We start from the raw sequence: 24,153 nt of genomic DNA, 5'->3' as shown, positions 1-24,153 counted from the left end.
TGTCTGGCCTTGAGTTGAGACTGTATTTTGAGATACAGGGTCAGCTTTGGAGTGTGGAGCATTATGAAGAAAGTTATCAATTTTGATAGCCATGGTAATGAATTCAGAGAGTGCAGATTCCTCACCCTTGTTAGTTCAACTTGAATTTGTGGTTTTTGAAAAAAGTCTTCAAAGCCACATTGTTCTACCCGCTTTGAGCCGCTAACATTCTGAATTGTATAGCATAATCTGCTTCAATACAAAGGCCTTGGCATAGAAGAATCAGCTGGATAGAAATTCTTGTAAATAACACCTTGTGAATTTGTTGGACAAATCAAAGGATGATTTGATACCCCAAACAGCAGAGAGCTTCCCTGTAAGTGGAGACATCACAAATGCAATTTTTTTGTATCTTGTCTAAACGACTCTTAAATTCTACACTGGTGTAGAAACCGCCCTTATTTCTCAGCAGAATCTTGCAATTTATCTGGAAGAGCAAATCTTGCCTATTCTGTGTGGAGTGGGAAGAGAGTAGCCTGATGTGGTCATACTTGATTCTAATGTGGGGAGAAGATGGCGCGCACGCCAGTATAGCTCAAAGCTAGAGGGGCGGCGCTGTGCCATCAGCCAATGAATTGGCGTGATTCTATAAGGGCTTCAGAAAATCGGCATGCCAGGGGCGTATCCCAATATGCGTCTCGTTCCCTATTCAGAGAACACAGGTTACGTGAGTAACCTGAGACGTTTTAGATGGCTAGCTGTATCTCGCACTGAAGTCCCATGTGGGAACTCAGCGGTAGCCGGAAAAAAAGGCAGAAAGTTGGGAGGAGTATCATGGGTGTAAAGCATGATTATTTTATTGCTGCACATCTTTCCTCGGGCCGTGTGTGCCCAAATGGAAGGATAAATAAAGTTTACATTACCTCCACAGTGGCTGCACCCGTCTTCGACCACGGAATGACATTTTTCTTCAACCTGCTCCGCTGTGTTGTGTCTGTGTAAGTTAGTCATCCTTGTCAAAGAGTTTGCTACAAATTTTCACATTCTGTTGCCACAATTCGGAAAGGTACAGACGCGAACCATTTCTTCTCCAATTGTGAACCGATCATCACTCTAGTGATGTCCGGTTCACAAGCTAATCGTTCTTTTTAACCGGCTCTTTTTAGTGAACCAGGCGAACCAGTTCACCAAATCAGACTCAATCTTTCTAAACGGATCGCGTCTCAAATCAGCGCTGATCGCACAAGTTTTACTTTAGTCGCTCACTTTCTGACATGAGTGACCTCCGAATAGAAATAAACTAATGTCTTGTATTATATGTTGTAACTCCAACCGTTCACTGAACTGAGACATGTTTTGCTGAGAGAGCTGATGAACTCCCGAGCCGCTGATACTGAGCATGCGCGAGTAACTGAACGAGCAGCGATCCTCGGATCGGCAGGACAGAATCGAACACCGTTTCTTTCGGACATGTTCGATACAGAGAACCGACGAGCCGATGAGCAGAGCCTCTTTACACACAAGACACTCTTCCCAACTGGACTTTTTGCCTTTTTTTCCAACTACTATAGCATTCCCACGGGACTTCATTGCGAGATACAGCTAGCCGTCTAAAAAAGGTGAATTTAAACAATGGCTAAGTGGCTAAACGCATCTCGTTGTCATGTAAGGGCCCTGTTCATGTTGTTCATTTTGTGTCTGTTAAGAGGCACAAAGACACCCTTTACATTTATGCCCCCATAACTGCCGTTTTAGTTGAGTGGGGGCTCTGGGCATTAACTGTAATAACTCCGTGTTGCAAGGACCAATCCGGTTCCTTTTTTTTTTTTTTCTTCTATAGACTGTACTCACAAAGATATAATGATCAAGATAAACTTAATAATTCGCTGTAGTTTTCCTTTAACACTTGTATTCTTGGCAAACACATTCCTTGTATTCTGATTCTGATTCCGAAATTCACAAAAATAATTGAGAAAAAATTAAAATGTATTTAAAAGTATGTCCAAAAATTTCAATCATACTGTTTTTACAGAAATAACAATGGTAACCTGTTGCAAAAAGGTCTCACTTGATAACATTAGTTAATGTATTATGTACAATATTGTTTAATTCATTAATGAGCAATACATTTGTTACAGTATTTATTCATCTTTGTTAATGTTGGCTATTAAAAAAACAAACAGACATTTGTTTGTCCACAGTGCATTAACTAATGTTAAGAAATAAAATGTTTTGATGTATTATTGTGTTGAAATTAACATTAAAATTAGTAAATGCTGTAGAAGTATTGTTCAATGTTAGTTAATGGTAACTAAAGTTGTGTTAACTAATGAAACATTGATCACGTTGTTATTCAAGCAAATTATGTTTTATTAACAAATTTCGGGAGGAACACGTTCAAATGATCTAGCCAATCATCATGTCATTCTAACCACCTGTCAGCAATTAGCAATCAACATGTCACCCAATCAGCACAAGTGAACGACTATAAATGCGCAGTCAACTCACCAATGTTCATTGACAGTTTTTCAGCATCTCTTCACCACCCCACTTCCAGTGTCTTCCACACACTCATCTGGGGTCCTACTATTTACTATCTGATTATTTGAAAACTCGTGAACTCGTGAAATGTTTTAAACCATTCAAGCACGATAAGACACAAAACAGAACAGAAAGCTGCTTTAGACAGTGCTTGAAGGGACAAAACACAAAATCATGCAAAAATGCCCGTTTTGTTGAGTGTTCTCACAAGCAAATCTTAAATGACTGTAAAGTGTTGTGGGAAAATGTGTGTCAGATCCCCGTCATGTGCATTCGGTCTTAAAGTGACAGGAGCCTAATAAACCTGCTGCTGTCTGTCATTAATGATAATCCTAGAATAAAAGAAAGGAGAAAATCACTGCTCTTGACTAAAAAACGTTTTGTAGCTTTAAGAAGGATATTTCATTTATAATTTATGCAGTGAAGACTGTGAAGTGTTTGATAACTTTATTATATAAAGTTAAATCCAACGAAAACAATAACTTGTGCGTTTTGACATGACAGGTACAAATCTGAACCAGTTTGAGTCCTGATATACGTACTGTGAAGATTGTTTTAAGTTTACTTAATTTAAAAATCTTTATATTTTTATACCTAATAAATGTTAAAATAATAATTGCTAAAACTGAGGACAGAAATCTATTTCATGGAGACATCAGTAGAAATATTGGTGTCAGTGATACTGCCCTTTTTTCATTTATATTTTCATCCTTTGGCTTGTGTAACATTATATGATCATGCTGTTATTCAAGCAAATGTTTTAAACCATTCAAGCAGGATAAAACACAAAAAGGAGCGCAGTGCAGTACTGGTGCAACTCTGTGATATAGTAGTGTGTGATTTGTGGTAAATGAGATTTATTCCAATATTGATCTTCCTTACACTACATTTGAAGAATGTAGAGAAAAGATTGTTAACTCTGTCTTTTATCTGTAATGTGTTGTAGGTATAGACCAAGGTCAGATGGCATATGAAGGTCAACACTGGCATGCCACTGAAGAGTGTTTCAGCTGTGCCCGCTGCAATCAGTCTTTGCTGGGTCGTCCCTTCTTGCCAAAACAAGGTTTGATCTACTGTTCCCGTCTCTGCAGCCAAGGGGATGAGCCTGAGCTGTCCGACTCCTCGGATTCTGCTTTCCAGAGCGCCCGTTCCAGACAGTCACACCACAGTACTCAGATTGGCAAAGATGGGACAAAAGGGAAGGGTGAAGGTGTACGGCAATCATCATCAGGCCCTACACAATTAGCTGGTGATGCAGAGCCTCTAGCTGTTCAAATGAATCTGCTCAGCATCTCAAGCCCAGCTCCCAGCCGCACGCCCCATCGCACACCAACAAGAACCCCCAGTAGAAACCAAAGTCGGTCTCCGAGTTTGAACCGTGAGCAACCAGTTTGGGGAAACAGGGATGAGTCTTACTCCTATGAGTCCCAACAAAGAGATTCCTCCACATCTCCAAATCCCCATCAGCTACGAAGCCAATGCAGCATCCGTACCGCTTACCCTCCTTCTCCCAATCAGCCACCCAAGATAGTGAGCAGTCCAGAGTCTTGGTCCAAAGATACACCAGGGGGTAATCCCAAAAAAACCCCAGTCATGGCTGCTCTGAGGGGGCACTCGTTCAATGAAAACTGGATGCACCATGGCCAGGAATCAGAATTTCATGCTCCTAAGCTCAAAACACAAATGAGTTTCAATGAGGTATCAAGCCGTAATTCTGGATTTTTGGACAAGCGCAGTATCAGTGTGCAAGGTTTCCCCCGAGAGATGCGTCCTCCGTTGCTGAGGAGCAGGCACCAATTTGGGCCAGGCTTTGTTGAACTTACACCACTAGAACAAACACCAAGAGGTTCTGCCGAATCACTGGCCCTTTCATACACTACAGGTAAGCTTTAATTCAGTTTCTGTCAATTGGCTTTATTGTTGTTTGTTTATTGTAAAGTGTCCTTGAGCTTTGGAAAGGCGCTATATAAATAAAACGTATTATTATTATTATTATTTAAGAAACCCAAATACCATCATATTTCATATCACTACTAGCCTGGTTAAAACCAGAGCATTCTCAGTAGTAACTGAGTTATGGTCTGGCTAAGCTTCATAGACAATTATTTTCCAAAGGGGTGTCGCCAATGAATGATTACGTATGCAGAGCGACGGAGAAACATCTGAGACAGCAATTCTCAGTTTGTGATTTTGAGGAAGATGTTTCAATGGCTTCTGACGACTTTTGCCGTTGTTGTAAAATAAATATAATAATAGCTGGTGTCCACCGCCACTCCATTAACATTTGTGCAAAATTTGGAGATCCTAATAGCATCTCAGATCGACTGAAACATCTCGGATTGACGGTCGAACAGAAAACATCGAGCTCTGATTGCATTTGCCCCCGTTGTATGGCATTTGTATTGCGATTAGATCCTGATTTGCAATAGTTTAAAAATGAAATAATATTGATGAGTCTTTGGAAAATTGTGTCTCACAAACTTTATTCAAATTCAGTCATTTCAGATGTGTTAGAACATTTTCAGACTTGAGCATAGTTACACTAGTTATTCATCAACAATTATTTACACTTTTTACATGACTAGTAGATGTAGTGTGAGGAAATAAGCACAGAAAATCCAGATCCAGAGGTGTGTGTGTTGTGTATGTTCACACTCCTCCTCATCACAGTGGCTGGTGTAATCCACATCTGGAGCCCAGTGTTGTTCTTTGCTCAGGTTTTACCGAAAAGAAGAGTTTAAATCGGTTAAAACAGACGCGATAGCTGATTAGAACGATTGATGATCCATCTTTGTAATGTACAAAATCTGCTTCACCGTTGCTGTGCTGTCGTCATCGTGTAAAGCCCCAACGTTTCTGATTGGGGCCGCGATTTTGACGGATTAGAAATGGGTTTGAATGGGCTCTTTGCCACATTACTTGCAGAGCAAATCTAAATTTTCCAGAAGTTGTCTGGGTTTTCCCAGGCTTTATCACTACCTGACAGGGATATGTTCAAAACAAGAGAATGTAGCATGGTGTGCCTATTTCTGATCTCTGCCCATTGTTTGTCTTCAGCAGGAAACTCTTTAGATGGGACTAACCGGCGTCAGGAGCACTTCTCTCGGTTTTCCATGCCTGACCTGAGTAAAGACTCTGGGGTAAATGTGTCTGATAAAGGCACCATGGGCACTTTAAACTCATCAATGCAGTTCCGCAGCACTGAATCCCTGAGCTCCGTCCCAAGACCCCTTGCTGATATTGGCATGCCAGTCAGAGTAAGATATCCTCCTCCACTATACTGGGATTCTCCCAGAGGGCTAAGCTTTGAGGATCCAGTCAAAGGTCGCATTGGTCTTGCCGGAAGCATGTCCTGTATGCAAGAAGGCAATGCCCAAGCAATGACACCAAGGCCAAGACGTCCTCAAACTCAAGAATCTACCAGACAGCAGCGCCAGCGACAACGCCATCACCACAAAAGTCACAAAGGTCACAAATATCGCTCCCGTCGCTCTCGATCTGACAACGCCCTGCATTTAGCCACAGAAAATCAGAGTTTCCCTGGGGACCCCATTCATAGATTTCACAATGACTTTGAGCGACCATCCTCATCAAGAGTGTCACACAATCTCTTTGGAGCAAATTATGGGTATCGACAACAGTTCTTTAGGCCGTGCCCTCGAACCACATCGGACCTCACCTTGCAGGATCCCGGAGGTCCACAAATTGGACAGTATATGGGAAGGTATGGAGAAACAGTTGAGGATGAAGATCAGTTTTGCTCCACCTGCTCCTCTTCTTCAGAGGTGTCCGATGATGATGGTTACCTTATGGGGGAAGTCATTCCACGGCCAGTGCAGCTCCGATACTTTGACAATGAAGAATTGCGACATCGGTATAGTCCTACATTGACGGGTGGTCACAGCCAACTACATACACGCAAACGGAGAAAGAGCAAGAACTGCATCATATCATAAGCAAATGGTAATGTGAGTATCTGAGTGTGTGTATGCGAGAGTGGGAATGTGAGAAGTGAGTAGACATGAGTGAGTACATAATCATTTTAATGTCAAATGATTCAAAAACTATCACCTCGTAGTAATTGTGTTACTTGTTAAGTTGAACATGAGGGTTTTTCCTCTTGTGTAATATTAACTGTTTAGATTTACGGGACCCACAGTAGGGACTCGATGCAAATACACAGAGATTATTTTAAGAAAAATAATCTTGTTTTCTGTTTGAATTAAGATTATTTTTCTTACCCCATTGGCAGATTATTTTTCTTATTTTAAGCAAAAACTCTCTTAATTTTGAGTTATTTTTTCACAAAACAAGTCAATTACTTTTGCTTGTCTAGTAAATACTTCTTGTTCAAGACAAAAGTACTAAGTAAGAAAGCATTTTTTTCAGTGCACCAGTGTTTCTGGAGAGATTTCCTGCCTCAGGGGTTGAGCTAAAACAGCCCAAAGTGGTTCCATCGTACGTCAGGTGACACACTTTGCCAGCTCAAAGTTTCAACTGGCTTCCTCTTTTGAAACTCTTGCATGATTTTCAGCTGTAGATCATTATTGTGCTAAAACACTAATTCTCTACCAAACTTCTTCCAATCTCGCTGTTTTGTTCTGAAGGGAATGCAAGGATTTGTTCGGTTTTATTTCTTGGACGCCATCCATAAAGGTTGATCCCATACAATGTCCTTCCCGCTGTCTGAGCTGCCACAGAATGTCCATGTCTTTCAGAACTAGAAAGTAACATTAGAATAGAGGTGTCCAATAGGGGTGTATTGGTACACATGTTCATACCGAACCGGTTTGGTGCAGGTGTCAATCTTTAACAGTCAGCTTGTTTTTAAGCGTGGAACATACTTCAATCCGAGTTCCCACACAAACATATTAAGTATTCAGTCAATTTTATCACACAATTCAAACGATAAATGCTGTTTTGACGCTCTTTGATGTGACGTGACTGATCACAATATAGACGCGATCATCTTCTCTTCTTAAAGATTAAACATTAAGTAATACATCTCAAGGTATGTTGAGGATACATAACAACTTACTGAAATGTATTTTATGTCTTGTAATCGCTCAATCGTGTTCCAACTGTGGGAAGAGAAAACGGCTTGCAATGTCCCGTAGCATCACATTTACCTCAGAAATCCTTCAGTGTCCACAGCTATTAGTTCACTTGAGGAATCAACTCTTTCACTGCACTTTATTAGCCTATATATTCATTATATACTACTTAGCCTGTTAGTGATGTCTTGTTTATGTAATGTATGTTTAAATAAATCTGTCATAATTTGACAGCGGTGTAGGCTAAATGATTATATTTCAACAACGAATTGGAGAAGAAAAAAAAAATCATTATAATTAGATTTAGAAGTTATTGCAAAAACTGCCTTATGTGAAGCTTATGAGTGTCGATTTTGGCTTGGCTTGCTTAGTTGGGGACACTAAAATTTTGATCTAAGTTATTCAACTAAATATCCAAATAAATTTAAATTTATTAGGTCTTAATTAATTCTATAAACTATAGTACTGATCTGCCAACATTGTCTCTCTCTGATAAATTAAAATAAGCTGATAACATCACTGTTTACTCCAGAACGACTGTACAGCCAAATCTAATTCTGCTGCAGTATTGTCCTGTTTAACACTGTGAAGCTGCTTTGAAACAATCGTCATTGTAAAAGCGCTAAATAAATAAAGTTGACCTGACTTGACTATTATATCTAAAAATAAATAACGGGTAATAGTTGGGGTCTCTTCATGGAACATTTACATTTCAATATAGCCTAAGTAAAGACTCCCTATATTTACAGCATTATCTTTAAGAAACTTTTAGTTATAGATTAATTAATTTAAGGACAGACACATTTTTTTCAGTAAACCACTGTTGAATCAAAATAAATAAAAAGCAATTTTTTAAAACTGCTGTACCGGAATCGTACCGAACCGTCAGATTTGTGTACCGTTACACCCCTAGTGTCAAATCTTGCTCCTGAAAGCCCATCATCATAAAATTTTCGCTCCTGCCTGCAGGTGTAAAGTGGTCCCGAAGACATTGATTATGCGATTCAGGTGTGTTTGATTAGGAGATAAACTCGGCTGGAAGGTGGATCTCGGGGACCAGAACTGGACATCCCTTTTTTAGGATGATTAGTGGTACTATGGCCCATTTTTCCTATTTACTGCTGCAACTGGGTTTAGACTCATTTTTAGTTGGGCACAATTTCCCTGCAATCATTTTGATCTTTGTGAAGTCTCAATATAGCGTTTACATTTTTCTGGCAATTCTTCGCCAAGTGGAGCCATTCAGACATGCAGACAGATACAACCCAAAGTCCAAAATTTGGTGTTCACAGGTCAATTTATAACCACGTTAATGCAATTAAGTTTATTGGAAAGATCAGGTGTACTCAGTTTTGTTTCAATGATCATAGATTTTCTATGTATATAATAAATACCCTATGTGTCAATTTAGAAATAATACAGCTGTCAAGAGGTGATTTCATTTTTATTCATTTGACAGTTAAGTGATATATTATGTACTCACTTCTGTACGTGTTTTCTTAAATATCCAACTATCGGTTGAAATCCAATTCAGGCATGTTTCAGTCACACAGTAATACTGTAGGTCATGTGTTCGGATCTGAAATCATGTGTTTACTGTGACTGGAGATTGCACAACGATCGAAAGTATTATCTTTAGTACATTGACTCTTATCTATTGCTAAGAATATGAATTTTGTTTTGTAGAAACCTGTGCAATAACAATCTGCTATATAACTTAATTTCAGGAGAAGGACAGAAGTGAAGACACTTCAGAATTAGGATGTGGATTTATAACTTACTCTGAAATTCATTTGCGTTACTCTTGAAAAAATGTGGGATTCCTGCTTGGCATATTCCATAAACTTAGTGCATCAAAAATCTAATTACAACCATTTTCTTATCCGTTTTTAGATTTTCTTGGTTGTGATAATGATTCTAGTCAAGGCTACACTCTTTCTTTCTTTTCCCCTTAACTTTTGGTTTAATTTAGTGGCAATACAGTTTTCTATAATCCCCACGCTGCTTACTGTTAATCGTTCTAAATACAGTAGTTTCCTAATATGCGCTCTTCATGGTTTTCAACTTGTTTTATTAATGTCATTTTAAAATTAAACTTTATAAAATGTTTATCATTTTGTTGGGCAATGTTGGTTATGGTTTTAAATGCAATATTCTGTCTTTTACAAATAATATCTTAAAATTAAATGTTTTCCTAATGATAAAATCAATATATAAAAAATAATGTAGTATTGTAAAGGTTCTGTAAATATTGTCTTAAATATTTCTATATTTTGTATCTTCAGATGCATTATTTGTATCATATTGTAGAGTGTAGAAACCAATGGTGACTGCATGTGTATCCCGGGTCATGTATTGTATGTGAATTAAATAACTATTTCAACAAACAAACCAAGCCTTTAATTAAGCCTCAGATTAGTGTATTTGAGGTGATCCATTAAAGACTGTTTTATATGATATTTTCTGAAATATAGTCTGATGTGGAGTGAAAATGTTTTTTTTTTTAATTGCTTCTGGTTAAGTTCATTCTCTCCTGTTTTCTCACAATCTTAAAACGTATTTCAATCCTGCAGATTAGTGGTAGACAACATTTTTTATTTGTAATACATTTATCAAGACATAAAATTCAAGACACAGCAAGCTTAATATCAAACATCTAACACATGATGCTTTCTGTACAGATAAAATCCTTTTCTCTGGCTTCCACCAATATCTGAAGCTGGTTTCTCAATGTGGAACAAATCATTTGCAAATAATATTCAGGCAGAAAACATATTATATACACTGCAAAAAAATGCTCTTCTTACTTAGTATTTTTGTCTTCTTTCTAGTTTAAATATATATAAAAATTATTTAAAACTCAAATTCAAAATTAAGAGATAAAATAGGTAATAGTAAGAAAAGCCTTTTTTGCAGTGTACTAATAAAGCGTGGATAGGAAGCGTGAATAGGAAGTTGTGAGCAGTCTTCACTGGCTGGAATGCAGCTGGGTGTTGGATGTATTGTCCATCTTTTGGGAATCGTACTCCTGGATGAAGTGCTCCATGGCCTGGATGCAGCGCAGGCCGATGTCCCTCAGGTTCTCCCGCAGAGACGGCTGGATCGACTCCTCCAGGGATGGGTCTTTGGTCACCAACATCTTCACAACCATGCCAAAAGTGTCACAGTCCTGCCGATACACCTGAGGATCACACAGGTCATCACACTGGATTAAACCCATTCATGCTCACCTGGTCAGTCACAGGATTGGCCGCTGTAAATAATATGTCATTTGCTTGGAATAATAACAATAAATACATATTTTATTTAATAATAATAAAATAATATCCTAATTATTTAATTATTCTGTAACACTTTAGTACGGGGAACACATATTCACTATTAACTACGACTTCTGCCTCAATAATCTCCTAATTTACTGCTTATTAATAGCTAGTAAGGTAGTTTTTGTAGCGTTTAAGTTTAGGTATTGGGTCGGATTAAGGGATGTAGAATAAGCTCATGCAGAATAAGGCATTAATATGAGCTTTATAAGTGCTCATAAACAGACAATATCATAGTAATATGCATGATCATAAGACACTAGTTAATAGTTAATAACTGAACCTTAAAATAAAGTGCTACCAATTATTCAAATCTCCTGTATAAAATAGATACTTTTTTTGACTTGTGTTTTATTCCAAAATGATGAATGTCATTTAAAAAAATGTGGAAACGAGCGGAAATACTTTAATACATATAAAGGAAATATTGTTCTTGTTAATACTTACCAGCATTTCCGTACTAAAAGTGTAGGCTAGATCTTTAAAATGCATTCTGATGACCGCAAAGTGCAACCGTACGGTGCTCCGCAGTGGACAAAAAGGATAGAAACACTGATTTTTTAAAGCAATATCTTCTTGAAAACTCAGACAGCTGTTAAATCACCAAACAACCTTTGTTTGTCTAAAAACAGGAGGCAAATCAGGGAGACTTGCGCTGCAGATGTTGCACTGAACTGTGATTAATCATATTTCAAGCATACGATATGTTGCCGATATATCGTGCATTTCTGGTACAAATCGTCTTAATGCGAACACAAGGAAACATTCCAGTGTATTGTTCTTCAAACTTTAGGCAGTGTTACTTTTAAATGTTCTCTGAACGTTCTAAAACCAGCAACATTTAAAAAACATTAGACAAATGTCCAACTAAAATGTTTAGCCTGGTCTCATTAGAAAAACGTACCTGTGGCAACCTCAACCACAAAATATTTCCCAATACGTGCATATTGCAACATTTTAACAGTGAAATGTCCACTGGGTGGCGCTAAAAGCTTCATTTTTTTTTTTCCGGAACAGATGTGGTGACTCTGACATGTTTTATTACGTTGGTTACCTTTCGTTCAGTTACTCCAAGTAACGTCAGTGACTGACGAATGGGGGTTTCGCTTAGAAGGCTATCAACTTCGAGATCTAAGAAAGCGCCCAATGGCAGTGCCAATGCCATGGGCATGCGAAATTTACATAGCTGACTCCGCCCCACTGTGTGGGTATGAACAGGAAGTCGCTGGCATGATCGCATTATGTTTCTGCTTTGGAGTCAAGAGCACATACACTCTTCACTCCACAAAGCTTTCTGAGACTCTGTCAGCTTCTTCGAGACGAGCAGCCTTCCAGTCGATGTTGGTGTTACTGCGTGATCCAGCGATCGCATACTTTTTACCTATTGATCTGACGACCGGAATCCAGCTGTTGTGCGTTTCCGTGGGTGTTTCGGCATCGACTGCGAGGTTTTCCTCTCACAAAAAGAGCTCATACATGGCACGTCCTTTTCAGGATGTCTCGCCTGTGTGCTTCTGGGTGCGGTCAATCTCTTTCGCCATCTGATGGGCACTATCATTGTCTGACGTGTTTGGGCTTTCAGCACACTCAGGCAGTGTTAGTGGATGAGTCATGTTCCCACTGTGGGAACATGGCCATCTCGGTGTTACGGTCAACACTCAATGAGCTCCGTGTGGCCGCCGGAGACCGTTCCTGCGGTTCGCGTTCGAGGGGCGGGCATATCAGTATGCAGTGCTCCCATTCTGGCTATCTCTGTCCCCTCACGTCTTTACCAAGATAGCCGAGGAAGCCCTTGCACCACTCAGGCAGCAAGGGGTTCGCATCCTGAATCTCGATGACTGGCTCATACTGAGTCACTCTCGAGAGTGATTGTGTGAACACAGAGATCTTGTTCTCCAGCATCTAGCCCGTCTGGGCCTTTGGGTCAACTGGGAGAAGAGCAAACTCTGCCCAGTGCTGAGGATCTCTTTTCTCGGTATGGAGATCGACTCGGTCACCATGTGCGTGCAGCTTACTGGCGAGCGTGCACAGTCACTGCTGACTTGCCTCTGTCAGATCGAGAGCAAGAGTGCGGTTACACTGAAACTGTTTCAGAGGCTCCTGGGGCATATGGCAGCCATGGTAACACCACTCGGATTGCTTCATATGAAACCGCTTCAGCACTGGCTTCATGATCGAGTCTCGAGATCGGCATGGCAGTCTGGCACGCTCCGGGTCCCAGTGACTCGGGCCTGCAGGCAGACACTCACTCCATGGTCAAACCTCAGTTTTCTACGGGCCGGTGTGCCCTTAGAACAAGTTAGGCTGGTAATGGCCCAGGCTCAGGTGTCTTTCTTTTGCTCGCCATTCCACTCCACGGACTTGATACATGCGATATTCTTCTCAGGTGAGCTTCCCCGGAAGCCCTGAGCTCCTCCAGCACTGTCGACGCCGACGCCATTAAGTCTGCCCTATCTAGCCCAGACACTCGTGTCCGGCCAGGTGCCTCCGTGTGCATGGTTCCCCTCCGGGCGACCCCCACATGTGTATTTCCACCGTAAGCCTCCCTGAGCGGATGTCTTTCCCTTGGCAAGGTCGGCAGCCTTGCCACTCATCGGGTTAAAAATCCACCTTTGGTTGGTACCCCAGTGTTCTTCCATATGCAGCCCTCGCGGGTCATATGTGTATCCCTTACCCATCCCTACGGTTAGGCATCTTGGTGCATACTTCCAGCTGGTATATGCTTTTCAGTGTACCTTGGTAATCCTGTGTTAAATGGGAGTCCTTCGTCCGTACTAGTCTTACGCCAGGGACCTCACATCTACGCAGGGCACTGGAAGACAGCCGGGTGGCGTAATTGTATTGGGACCCCCATTTGTCAGTCACTGACGTTACTCGGAGTGACTGAACAAAAGGGAACGTCTCGGTTACGTATGTAACCCTCGTTCCCTGAGGAGGGAATGGAGACGTAACGTCCCTCTGCCACATCCACTGTACCGCTGAAATGGCCAGGAGTTCAGTCTTTGCTCCTCCGCAGGTAAACATAATGCGATCATGCCAGCAACTTTCTGTTTATACAATAAGTCCGCTATGCAAAGTCTGCATGCCCATGGCATTGGCACTGCCATTGTAGGCAGAAGTTTTTTATAGTTTTTATAGAAAACTATAAAAAAATGCTGTTTTACTGCCTCTAGTGCTCATGCTGCAGTGATATATACCTATTGGTACGTATTTTGTTGTTTGCAAATATGTTGCCACAGGTAGATTTTGCCAATGAGACCAGGTTGATATTTCGCATGCTTTTTTCTGTATTGTTTTGTTTTGCACAGCAAAGGAACGTTGACACTGTAGAGACTAAAGCCTGAGTGATGGCGCTTCTGAAGCACTGCTTTTCTTAGGTGTTAAAGTCTTGTGATTTCAGTAAAGCATGTCCTTTGGCACTGATGAAGCGACCGATATAAAAGACGGTGTGGGTTATGCAGATTACCTTGGTTTCTAAGAGAAGGATCATGGCTCGCTGTAGTTTTGCTACACTGCTGATTTCTTCAAGGATTAGTTCCTTCAGTGGAAAAGACGAACTAAATGATGTACGGCCCAAATGTGGTTTCGCCTCAGAGAATGTTTGATAAGGGTAATATAAAAGCATTAAATACGAGGGCACATAAAACAACCACGGGCAATTTATGTGAATATTGCTAAGCGAAAAATGATAAAATACTTTGCATTTTACCTTTGCTTCACCGTTATTATCAGTGTGGAGAAGCAGATCTGTGATCACAGGAATCATTACTGCAGTCTTGTAGTAACTCTGTGTGTTTGAGCTGCTCGCTATTACCGGATCACTTCAAAATAGCACCTCATCCGTGGTAACCATAGTGACGGTGTGTCTGTGAGAGTGTGTGTGTGTGAGTGTGTGAGTGTGTGTGCTGGGGGTTAGATTACCATTCCGCATGTATCTGAGTCATCGCATCATCAGCTCTGCTGTGCTGTGCTATGATTGCAATGAAAACACACCATATAATAGGGCTGGATTTAACTCGAACTCACCAACAGGTCTCCAAATACAGACCATATTCAGAATAGCATAACTCTTACTATTTCTGCGGCATGTTATGCTGTGAAAAACCTGAATGTTCTGCGTGTAATATACAGATGCATGGCAGGGCTGTGTGCATGAGTGAAGGAAAGTGGAGTTCAATCCATGTGATCAAATCACTCCAAATCCATCCAGGGTCTCCATGTCTCGCTCACCCCCCCGTCCTTCTGTGCCACACTCATTTTACATTCTAGTCTATGACACTATTTCTGTTGCCATTGTTTTGCTAATTGAACTTAAAAGAAATAAGCCCTTTTAAATAAAGATCCATGTTTATATATATATTAACCCTTGTATGGTGTTCGGGTCTGATGGACCCATTTTCATTTTTTATTGAAAGAAAAATGATACGATTAATTATTTTTTTCAAACTGAGACTCATTGGCCTTGGCTCATTTTCTGTGAGGAATATATATATATATCAGAACACATTTTCAATGACCACACACTGTGTGTGTGTGTGTGTGTGTGTGTGTGTGTGTGTGTGTGTGTGTGTGTGTGTGTGTGTGTGTGTGTGTGTGTGTGTGTGTGTGTGTGTGTGTGTGTGTGTGTGTGTGTGTGTGCGCGTGTAAGAGAGAATGTTTGTAAGTGTGAGAGACAGCAATAGTGAGTTTTGTTTCTACCCCTGCCGTTCCCACACGAGGTTGCAATTCTTAAATGTGATCTAACAACGGTAAAGAGAAAATATTAACCATATATGCTGTTTACATTGCTTGTAATTGGGATGAAGTAAACATCTGTTGAATATTTTAACAGAACATTTTTGATTGAGTTGAATTAAAAACCCAACAATGCAGCGGGTCCAGCAGACCCACGAACACTGGCTGAGTAACAAAAATATGAACACCACACAAGGGTTAATAATAATTCACGAAACTAAAAGCTTTAGTGAAATTAGGAAATATTTAAGAGATCGGTAATTTAGTTGTATATGTGTTAATATATATATTTTTCGTTAACACTTTATTTTAAGGTTCAGATATTAACTATCAACTAGTGTCTTATTATCATTCATATTACTATGATATTGTCTGCTTATTAGCACTTATAAAGCTCATATTAATGCCTTATTCTGCATGAGCTTATTCTACATCCCTTAATCCGACCCAATACCTAAACTTAAACGCTACAAAAACTACCTTACTAACTATTAATAAGCAGTAAATTAGGAGTTTATTGAGGCAGAAGGCGGAGTTAATAGTGAATATGTGTTCCCCATACTAAAGTGTTACCTTTTTTCTCATGTCACAAGTAATAATATCAAGGTTTACTTAGTTTTACACAATTCTTTTGCAGTTTTGTTTTTGGTGAAGTGTACTACAATAATATCATATCATCACCTGGGTACATTAGCCCACTTATTCCTGATGGTTTATAGAACAATTACTCCGAGTCGCCCTCTATCGTTTCAAAGAATAGCACAGCGGCGAGCACGTCGCGTATAAACTCCTCGTCCGTTTGGGGAGGAGCGCTCGCAGTCAGCGGAGGCAGGCGAAAGTATAAACAAGGCTTTACAGTGGAAATGCACATGTGGGGGTCGGCCGGAGGGAGTTAGGCTAACCTAGCCTAACACGAGGGCTGACCGAAGGGGCATGTTTCTGGTGTCAGCATCAACAGTGCTGGAGGAGCTCAGGGCTTCCGGAAGCTCATCTGAGGGAATACCGCAAGTGTCCAGTCCAACACCTCAGCAAGTCCATGACTGGCCACTACTACACTGCAAAAAATGCTCTTTTTTTTTCTTGTTTCCAGTCTAAATATCGACCGAGCCCCGCACATTACATGGAGTAAAAAACGAGTAAGCTAAATCGTGCGCACGTTTCACGCACTGCTAAATTTAGTTTCCTAATGTTGTGAGTAAGCACATTTTATTATACCATTTCTAAACTTTTTTACATTGGCTGTTAAAGTTTTAGAATGGGACGATTACAAAACACATTGACCCTTTAACAATGCATCAGTGCAAAACCCTTCTGGAGGTGCAAGAGAAGAATAGAAAGCTTTATCAAGTGCAAATATAAACTGCACACTCACTTCAGCATTTCATCGCCTCTGACACAAACACTGCCCTAACAAAACACATATCTGTGCACTTTTTACTGTACCTGATTTTTTAATCAGCCTTAAGTTTGAATTTAGCTTTACTGTATGGTTTAAGAAGCATTGGCCGAGGTCTTTGATCTAATGGTGATGAGCGCTCCAAACGCAAACTCTTCTGACAGTAATGGACAGTACTCTGATCCAATAGTGTGGGGGCGGCAATAACATTACACACACAAATCTAGTGCCAGATATACGTGTGCCACACACACACAGACACACACACACACACACACTCACCTCCTCAATCTGCTCTTGTTTCTTCTGTATGGCTCTGTTTCGTGCGGCAGCGTCTCTCTTGTTGGACTTCTGCGAGACCTGGTCAAAGTTAAACACATCTTCAGTCTTTAAATCCAGAAGCACACATATTAGTATTAGTAGGGGAGTGCACGGCACAACCTAACGCGGGTTAGTCGTAACACGCATGCTTTAAAGGTGCACTATGCAGCTTTTGTCCACTGGAGGGCGCCTATGCAAAACAAATGTGTAGTTTGATGACGCAAAGTGTGAGCGCAGCATCTTGGGAGATGTGGTCTTCTCATCACAGCCGGTGAAAAATAGGACTCGGGCAGAAATCCCGTTCATGCATGCGGTTATTAACGCTACTGTAGTCTAAAGCAGAGCAGGAGCGAGTGTTATGGACCTGAGCAAAGCTGCTGGAGCGATTGTTAAACAAATACCCGCCTCGCGAATACCGGGACTTTTATTATGACGGGACGGGACTCATTTGCCGGGCGCCTGCACAGATCCGCTCTTCCGGTTATGATTTTGAGGTAATGGAGCTCTGTTTATCATATTAGATAGATTTAAGTGTGTTTAAAACGATGTTATGACTTTACTCCGTGCGTTCAGTTGTTCACACTGCTAAGAGTAAAGCGCTCCTGCCAAATAAAAGCCGAAACCGAGGGTAGCGCAGATATGACGCAATTGACAGGCGACTCCCTCAAATGCAATGCTGAAACGTCCCTGTCCTCAGTTAAAATAGCAATTTTCTCACAATTTACAAATAGTTGGAAACATCTGGGATATTGTAGGTACTCAACTGAACAAAATATATAACACCGGCCTAGTGGTTTTTGGATATTTTACTGCAAAAATACTACATAATGCACCTTTAACACTTCACACGCACACTTCACACGCATGCTTTAACACTTCACACGCACACTTCACACGCATGCTTTAACACTTCACACGCACACTTCACACGCATGCTTTAACACTTCACACGCACACTTCACACACATGCTTTAACACTTCACACGCACACTTCACACGCATGCTTTAACACTTCACACGCACACTTCACACGCATGCTTTAACACTTCACACGCACACTTCACACGCACACTTCACACACATGCTTTAACACTTCAAACGCATGCTTTAACACTTCACACACATGCTTTAACACTTCGCACGCATGCTTTAACACTTCACACGCATGCTTTAACACTTCACACGCATGCTTTAACACTTCAAACGCATGCTTTAACACTTCACAGGCACACTTCGCACGCATGCTTTAACACTTCACACGCACACTTCACACGCATGCTTTAACACTTCACACGCACACTTCACACGCATGCTTTAACACTTCACACGCACACTTCACACGCACACTTCACACACATGCTTTAACACTTCAAACGCATGCTTTAACACTTCACACACATGCTTTAACACTTCGCACGCATGCTTTAACACGTCACACGCATGCTTTAACACTTCACACACATGCTTTAACACTTCAAACGCATGCTTTAACACTTCACAGGCACACTTCGCACGCATGCTTTAACACTTCACACGCATGCTTTAACACTTCACACGCATGCTTTAACACTTCACACACATGCTTTAACACTTCACACACATGCTTTAACACTTCACACGCATGCTTTAACACTTCACACGCATGCTTTAACACTTCACACGCATGCTTTAACACTTCAAACGCATGCTTTAACACTTCACACACATGCTTTAACACTTTGCACGCATGCTTTAACACTTCACACACATGCTTTAACACTTCACACGCATGCTTTAACACTTCACACACATGCTTTAACACTTTGCACGCATGCTTTAACACTTCAAACGCATGCTTTAACACTTCACACACATGCTTTAACACTTCACAGGCACACTTCACACGTATGCTTTAACACTTCACACACATGCTTTAACACTTCACACACATGCTTTAACACTTCACACACATGCTTTAACACTTCACAGGCACACTTCACACGTATGCTTTAACACTTCACACGCACACTTCACACGCATGCTTTAACACTTCACACACATGCTTTAACACTTCAAACGCATGCTTTATCACTTCACACGCATGCTTTAACACTTCACACACATGCTTTAACACTTCACAGGCACACTTCGCACGCATGCTTTAACACTTCACACGCATGCTTTAACACTTCACACGCATGCTTTAACACTTCACACGCATGCTTTAACACTTCACACACATGCTTTAACACTTCACACGCATGCTTTAACACTTCACACGCATGCTTTAACACTTTGCACGCATGCTTTAACACTTCAAACGCATGCTTTAACACTTCACACACATGCTTTAACACTTCACACACATGCTTTAACACTTCACAGGCACACTTCGCACGCATGCTTTAACACTTCACACGCATGCTTTAACACTTTACAAGCATGCTTTAACACTTCACACGCATGCTTTAACACTTCACACACATGCTTTAACACTTCACACGCATGCTTTAACACTTCACACGCATGCTTTAACACTTTGCACGCATGCTTTAACACTTCAAACGCATGCTTTAACACTTCACACACATGCTTTAACACTTCACACACATGCTTTAACACTTCACAGGCACACTTCGCACGCATGCTTTAACACTTCACACGCATGCTTTAACACTTCACACGCATGCTTTAACACTTCACACACATGCTTTAACACTTCACACACATGCTTTAACACTTCACACGCATGCTTTAACACTTCACACGCATGCTTTAACACTTCACACGCATGCTTTAACACTTCACACGCATGCTTTAACACTTCACACGCATGCTTTAACACTTTACACACATGCTTTTAAAACTTCACACACATGCACACACATGCTTTAACACTTCACACACATGCTTTAACACTTCACACGCATGCTTAACACTTCAAACACATGATTTAACACTTCACACGCATGCTTTAACACTTCACACGCATGCACACATGCTTTAACACTTCACACACATGCTTTAACACTTCACACACATGCACACATGCTTTAACACTTCACACACATGATTTAACACTTCACACACATGCACACATGCTTTAACACTTCACACACATGCTTTAACACTTCACACACATGCACACACATGCTTTAACACTTCACACACATGCACACACATGCTTTAACACTTCACACACATGCTTTAACACTTCACACACATGCTTTAACACTTCACACACATGCTTTAACACTTCACACGCATGCTTTAGCACTTCACACACATGCTTTAACACTTCACACACATGCTTTAACACTTCACACACATGCACACACATTCTTTAACACTTCACACACATGCTTTAACACTTCACACACATGCACACACATGCTTTAACACTTCACACACATGCACACACATGCTTTAACACTTCACACACATGCACACACATGCTTTAACACTTCACACACATGCTTTAACACTTTATACGCATGCTTTAACACTTCACACACATGCCAGGAGGACGAATCTTAGTGTATTTACTCATTGCCATATCAGCATTATTTAGAGAAAAAATGTGCAAATAAATTCTAAAATCTGAGATCTTAGCAAAAGTAAATTTCTTACAAATGTAAACAGAGTGGCGGAGCAACTTTGTTTCAACTGAACAAAGTTTCAACTGGAGTGTTTCAACTTCTAAAATTAATTCCTATTAAAGTTAAGCTTCTAAAGGCCTGAACTGAAAATGTGCCAGACTGCACACGCGCTGTGAATGTAAGTTATGCCGCAAGCGCGGTGGCGATTACCTCAGCTCTCATCACGAGAGCTCATTCAGCTCATTCTTCACGGTAAGTGTAATCTGACTCCTGCGGCGTTTGTGCTGTGACACTCGCACTGCGACTCACTCTCATTATATTGAACACACACATTCAGTTTTTAATCGTAGTGTCTGTTCTCTAACTGAACTGATTTTATGAAGATGAACGCGGTGGGAAAGTGATCAGTGATCCAGTAGTGGTGGTTTTGGGAATGGCCTCATAGGACAGAGACGCATTCTGGGAATTGTAGTCTTTCATCCCCATGAGACAAACATATATTTTCTGTCTTTTCTCAGTCTAGAAAACACCATATTAAAAAATAATTTCACATTTCTTCTACATTGATGACCCAGTTTAAATACAGATTCATCTTCCCAGCGCTGAAGAACCCCTTTAAATTATTGCATGTATTTCACTTCCTCTTGTAGACCTCTGCCTTATTACAAAGCTGTTCTCTGTTGCCCTAAACAAACGCATCTCCAGCCTCTTCCATGTTAAAGTGCACACATAGACACGCAGCGCAGTGCAATCATGCTCCGTTTAACTTGAGCTGAACCAGAAAACATTTCTTTAACTGTGATTATGAAGAAGTAAAGCAGTTTCTGGTCTCTTACTGTGAGCGGCAGTGATGGTCTCTCTCCAGAGGATGGACAGGGAATGTCTAAAGGAGAGAGAGAGAGAGAGAGAGAGAGAGAGAGAGAGAGAGAGAGAGAGAGAGAGAGAGAGAGAGAGAGAGAGAGAAATCTTTAGGAAATCTGTGAATTTGATAAACATATCTCACAACGTTTGGGCTTTTGTGTTATTTAATGGTGGTGCACCTCTCTATCTACACACACACACACACACACACACACACACACACACACACACACACACACACACACACACACACACACACACACACACACACTCTCTCTCTCTCTCTCTCTCTCTCTCTCTCTCTCTCTCTCTCTCTCTCTCTCTCTCTCTCTCTCTCTCTCTCTTATTATATCTCACTTGTAAGCAACACACACAAAAGCAGTGAGTCATCAGCACATAACTGTGTGAGATCGAGGGGGAGGAAAATCTCAACATGCCACATCTCAAAAAAAGACATGCTCGTCTGCACATGCACAATACACACACACACACACACACACACACACACACACACACACACACACACACACACACACACACACACACACACACACACACACACACACACACACACACGTACATGCCAGTGTTGTGCATTATTTAGAATCCTTGAATTTGAATTCAGCTGATAAACAGGAGGCATAATTGTCATTTTGATATTACTATAAGGCAGCAGAAAGAAGTGAAGTATATTTTGTTAAATATAGTTCATTGATCAGTATGAATTGTAAATGCCAAAATAATTACAAAACTCCCGCTGTAAATGCTTCATCGACACAACATCCTCAATAAACCCGGCTCCGACATAATGACTTTGATCTTTTGAATAATCTTTTGAATATCTATTGATCTAATATGATTTTGGTTCCTTGCCGCTGAATATCCAAATAAATGTAATTACTAAATTAACTTTATCGACAATATTACCGATCTGCCAACATTGACACTATATGATAATTAAAATAAGCTGATAACATCACCATTTTCTCCAGAGCGACTGTACCGCCAAATCTAATTCTGTTGCAGTATTGTCCTGTTAAAATGACAAGTACATTTATTGAACAAACATGACTTATGTTCTTTATCAAAATAAACAAAAAATAGTACAAACGTTGCTATAATGATTGCTTTGAACAAGTATTATCTTTTTTAATATTATGTTCCATGGAGTGTGCAATATAGCTGTTTGTAAATGTAAATGTCCTGCAGTGTCGAAATTGCACAATAAATAATTGTACTGTCTCCCAAAAGAAAGAATTGACTCTGAACTGCCACTTGACACGTCCACAAACGTCATTTTACTGACGACTGTTTCTCAAATCTCGGAGTTAAACGAAGGATTCACAAAGCTCTGGCTCTTGAGCGATGGATCCGAACCCAGTGTGTTTAGACCGCTCCGCTCCTCAGAATCACAACCTGTAGGTATGAATAATTATTGATGTATATATTTTCTACCGGGTTTTCAAAATATGTAGTTTAGTGTTTTATATTGTGTAAGTTTCTGGCTTACCGGCTCACGTTATTATTGTCGGGAAGCGCAGGGTTAGTTTTAACACATGGTTTAACACTTTCCATACACAGCAGGATGACCAAACTTTGTGTATTTACTAGTGTCCATATCAACACTATAGAGAGAAATAAATGCGCCACAGTTAAAACATCTTTGGAAGATATCACTGAACATTTATTTCACCATAGCAAAAGTACATTTCTTATTTAAGTTTATTTTTCATCTCTTTTTTTTGTGTGTTTATTTAAAATAAGACAAATCTGATATTATTATAATCTTATATCTGTTATTTAACAGTTGAGATTGTTCTTTAATGCTGATCTAACAGCAGAAGATGCGTTATAGCACTGAGTTACAATGAGCCGCTATTAGAACGGTGATATTATATTCTATACTTTTATGAATTATTTTGAGGAACCACGAGAAAAGGGTAAATAAAGACTGAGAGTCAATGTTCAGAAATTATTAATTATTATTCTGTTTTAAACTATGCTGTACAGCTGTATTAGCGATATGTTTGTTGCCAAAATAAAAAAAATGTGTATTTTTAATGATAAAAAAGCCATTATTTTATTTAAAATTTGAATAATTGTATTTTATTTCCAAAATATTTTAATGTTTTTGTATTTTTTGTATTATATCAGATGACATTTTTAGCTGTCATATGCTCATGTTATAATGAACTCCACCTATGGGGCATGTTGTCACATTGCACTTCCATTCTTTCGGGGTAAATCAAGAAAGAAGTATACATTGTATTAATGAAACAAAACCACATAATTGTACTAAACGTGTGCAATTAATGTGATGGAAAATAAATACTCTGAACCTCAAGTGGATCTACACAAACTGGCAG

The 24,153-nt window shown here is 40.1% G+C and overlaps 2 protein-coding genes across 6 annotated transcripts in view; one reads left to right on the top strand and one right to left on the bottom strand.

Annotated features, from left to right (window-relative positions):
- Positions 1-9,956, top strand: part of prickle2a (prickle homolog 2a) — a 66,037-nt gene extending 56,081 nt beyond the window's left edge. For 3 of the 5 annotated variants that reach the window (XM_067412853.1, XM_067412851.1, XM_067412852.1), the window contains exons 7-8: positions 3,467-4,402; positions 5,578-8,513. In XM_067412853.1, coding sequence (XP_067268954.1) covers positions 3,467-4,402; positions 5,578-6,476 — 1,835 coding nt within the window. In that variant the 3' untranslated portion in view covers positions 6,477-8,513. Of the gene's footprint in view, positions 1-3,466; positions 4,403-5,577; positions 8,514-9,301 lie in introns of those variants that run through there. The other 2 variants (XM_067412855.1, XM_067412856.1) reach the window with 2 other exon arrangements.
- A 176-nt stretch (positions 9,957-10,132) lies between these two features.
- LOC137037985 (periphilin-1) overlaps positions 10,133-24,153 on the bottom strand; it is a 32,236-nt gene continuing 18,215 nt past the window's right edge. Inside the window, exons 4-6 of the mRNA XM_067412417.1 lie at positions 21,763-21,809; positions 17,310-17,387; positions 10,133-10,755 (exon numbers count right to left, since the gene is read on the bottom strand). Coding sequence (XP_067268518.1) covers positions 10,543-10,755; positions 17,310-17,387; positions 21,763-21,809 — 338 coding nt within the window. The 3' untranslated portion in view covers positions 10,133-10,542. The remainder of the gene's footprint in view (positions 10,756-17,309; positions 17,388-21,762; positions 21,810-24,153) is intronic.

This window comes from Pseudorasbora parva, chromosome 13 (genome assembly GCF_024679245.1).
Source record: "Pseudorasbora parva isolate DD20220531a chromosome 13, ASM2467924v1, whole genome shotgun sequence".
Taxonomy (NCBI): domain Eukaryota; kingdom Metazoa; phylum Chordata; class Actinopteri; order Cypriniformes; family Gobionidae; genus Pseudorasbora; species Pseudorasbora parva.
The sequence above is the reverse complement of the archived record's forward strand: the minus strand, read 5'-3'. Positions and strand labels throughout refer to the sequence as shown.